General features: G+C 35.8%; 1 protein-coding gene across 1 annotated transcript; it reads right to left on the bottom strand.

Moving 5' to 3' along the window:
* Nucleotides 1-391: 391 nt before the first annotated feature.
* LOC126891418 (uncharacterized) lies at nucleotides 392-2,038 on the bottom strand. The gene is made up of 2 exons (XM_050660594.1): nucleotides 1,233-2,038; nucleotides 392-614 (listed from the first exon to the last, which is right to left on the bottom strand). Exons 1-2 carry the CDS (start codon nucleotides 2,036-2,038, stop codon nucleotides 392-394), a joined length of 1,029 nt encoding a protein of 342 aa, XP_050516551.1.
* Between the last annotated feature and the right edge of the window lie 717 nt (nucleotides 2,039-2,755).

The following is a 2,755-nucleotide window of genomic DNA, read 5'->3' as shown; positions in this document are numbered from 1 at the left end:
GTAAGGACATAGCCAAAAACGGTATTAAGAGCATCAGGCATACCTCTAGGAGTTTGAACTTTACCTTCTAATAATAACTGAGAAAAGATATCAGCTCCAAGCAATAAGTCCACCTTACCAGATAGATGAAACCGAGGATCTGCCAACTTTAAATTAGCAATATAAGACCAATGCCCAACATCCAAACTAACAACGGGTAGGTCCTCACAAATTTTTGGCAACACAAACGCCTCACAATTAAAAATAGGATCCACTCTATCCACAGGTTTTATCTAAAGATCAACTCGACCAACCACTGTACTTTTTATAGCACCAATACCTTGTACCGATAAGGTAGCAGAAGAATGTCTAATACCTAACTGACGAATACAAGACTGAGATACAAAAGAGGTCATGCTGCCCCATCAATTAAAGCTCGAACAGGTTGATACAATCCACAACCATCCATAATTTCTACCACAGCAGTAGCTAACAAAACGCTCGAGTTTTTTGAGGTAACACTACCTAATGATGCAGCATGTGAGCTCAATGTTCCAGTATTAACCTGAGCATCAGAAGAAGCAGTAGTTGGAACGGCAGCAACAGAAGTAGCGCATTGAGTGGCACTTTCAGAACTTTTAAAATGTAAAAGACTATGGTGGGATGAATTACAATGACAACAACGAGAGGTGACACTACAACTACGAGAATCGTGTTTTTCTAAACATTTAAAACAAAGACGCATTCTCTTACAAGCGTTGTACCGTTCATAAGGAGATTTATTTAAAAATAAAGAACAATCTTTTAAATGGTGATCGGCAGAACATAACAAACAAGTCGTCGCATTAGGCTTCGAAAAAAAACTATAGCGATTATTGACTTTAGAACCATTTTTATTTGCATTGTGTTTAGAAGGCGATTTATTTTTTCTATTAGAATCCTTGGGAGAACAAGGCGACAACAAGGATGAGTCAAACGAAATGCATTGACTTTCCAGGAAATCAGATAATTCAGTGGTTCCCAACCTTTTATGTCTGGCGACCCACCTTCTGATGTTTTTTCATATTCGCGATCCATCCCCACCTATGATGTATACATACATATGTATGTTATTCAGCTACTGTAAGAGCCACGGCGCGACCCACCTGAAATCCTCTCGCGACCCACTAGTGGGTCGCGACCCACCGGTTGGGAAACGCTGAGATAATTGAATAAAAGTAGGCATTTCACTAGACCCATGTAATAATTCAAACCGTTGGTGAGTCTCCTCGTCAAGCTTGGTGAGAATTTTGTAAGCTAACACAAAATCCGAAATTTTATAACCCAAATTTTCTAAAGCTGATAAATTTTCCGAAAAGGTATCAATTAAATTACTATAACTATCAGAATTCTTAAACATAGTTGCGGGAGCTTCTTCAATTTTGCACCAATGTGCCATTGCACGCAAACGTTTATTTAAATACCTATTTTTTAATTTATCATAAATCCTAACATAATTTTCTCTAGCTAAAGGCAAGGATTTAGCTAACCTTAAAGGAGGCCCTTCTAAACTTTGAATCAAATACGTTAATTTTTCCGTATCATCAACGTTAGGTCTACGGTGCACAAGCGCATCGAACAAGTCAAAAAAAGTAATTGCTGACGTAAACTCACCGGAAAATTTAACTAATTCTAACTGCGGCAAGCGAACATTACTAGGAGATTGTACTGCATTCGAAGCGGCGATATTTTGCTCATTTTTTTGACTATTATCATCATTTTCAAAGAGATCCGCGAAATTAGCCTTGATCTGATAATAATCATTTAAAAATTGGGAACGAATAATGTCCTCAGAATCTAATTGAGCATCCGTAGGTTCAGAGTTCAAAAGATTTGTAACGATGTTTTGATGATTTTTATTAAAACTCTCCAAAACATCGTCTAACTCTGAGTACCGAACACGAAAAAGCGACTGCTTATGAACCTCTGTAAGAGAAGAATTGGATAAACGCAATAACGTTTCTAAATCGTTCATTGCCATTCTCCTTTGAAACGTATATTTTTTCAATTTATCAGCCATTATGGAGAAAAAAGAATAAAAATTTGTTTAACGTAATCAACGATAAAATTAAAAATACAAATAATCAACGATCCCCTGGTCAAGCTGCCGCTGGCATAAAGAGAACGCAATTTTAACTATAATTAAATTCAAATAGCTAATATTTTACAAGTTTAATGACCTAAACAATTAAACTTAATAAATTTATCAAAAAACAAGAATCCTTATCAAGCTGCCGTGAAGGCGAGGACTTTAAAATTTGAAAACTCACAAAATTCTGTGTATTGAATACCTGAAAACCATTCAAGGTCAACCAATTGACATTACCTGCTAGACAAGAAAAGAAGCAAAAACTGTACGCAATGTTTTTTGGGCGTTATTTCAAAATGCAAATTTTATTATATTATTGAAAATTAATTGTTAACAAGCAATATTGTATACAAGCGAGGAAAAACAAGCCACCCCAACAATAATTGAACAATTAATTATAAAAGCAATAAAGTTTAAATTCTTTAAAAAACCGACTATCAAAACACCCCAAAAAACAATATCCGGCTCGAAGGACCAAACATGTGCGATCTTTGATGTTACGATCTCAAATAGGGGCTGATTCTTTGTTTTCTAAAGGAGTTTTGACACCGGTTCAATAAAAAAACTTAAACATGAGCAAAAGAGGAATAGAATAATTAAATGAGGCGCAAAGAGGTCCACTTACCAATTCAATCCCTGCATTTGGTC

Source organism: Diabrotica virgifera, chromosome 1 (genome assembly GCF_917563875.1).
Source record: "Diabrotica virgifera virgifera chromosome 1, PGI_DIABVI_V3a".
Taxonomy (NCBI): domain Eukaryota; kingdom Metazoa; phylum Arthropoda; class Insecta; order Coleoptera; family Chrysomelidae; genus Diabrotica; species Diabrotica virgifera.
The sequence above is the reverse complement of the archived record's forward strand: the minus strand, read 5'-3'. Positions and strand labels throughout refer to the sequence as shown.

Coding starts and splice junctions, on each gene's coding strand:
- LOC126891418 (XM_050660594.1), bottom strand. CDS start 2,038: ATGGCTGATAAATTGAAAAAATATACGTTTCAAAGGAGAATGGCAATG. Junction 615..1,232: donor GACGAGGAGACTCACCAACG/GTTTGAATTATT, acceptor ACATTTTAAAAG/TTCTGAAAGTGCCACTCAAT.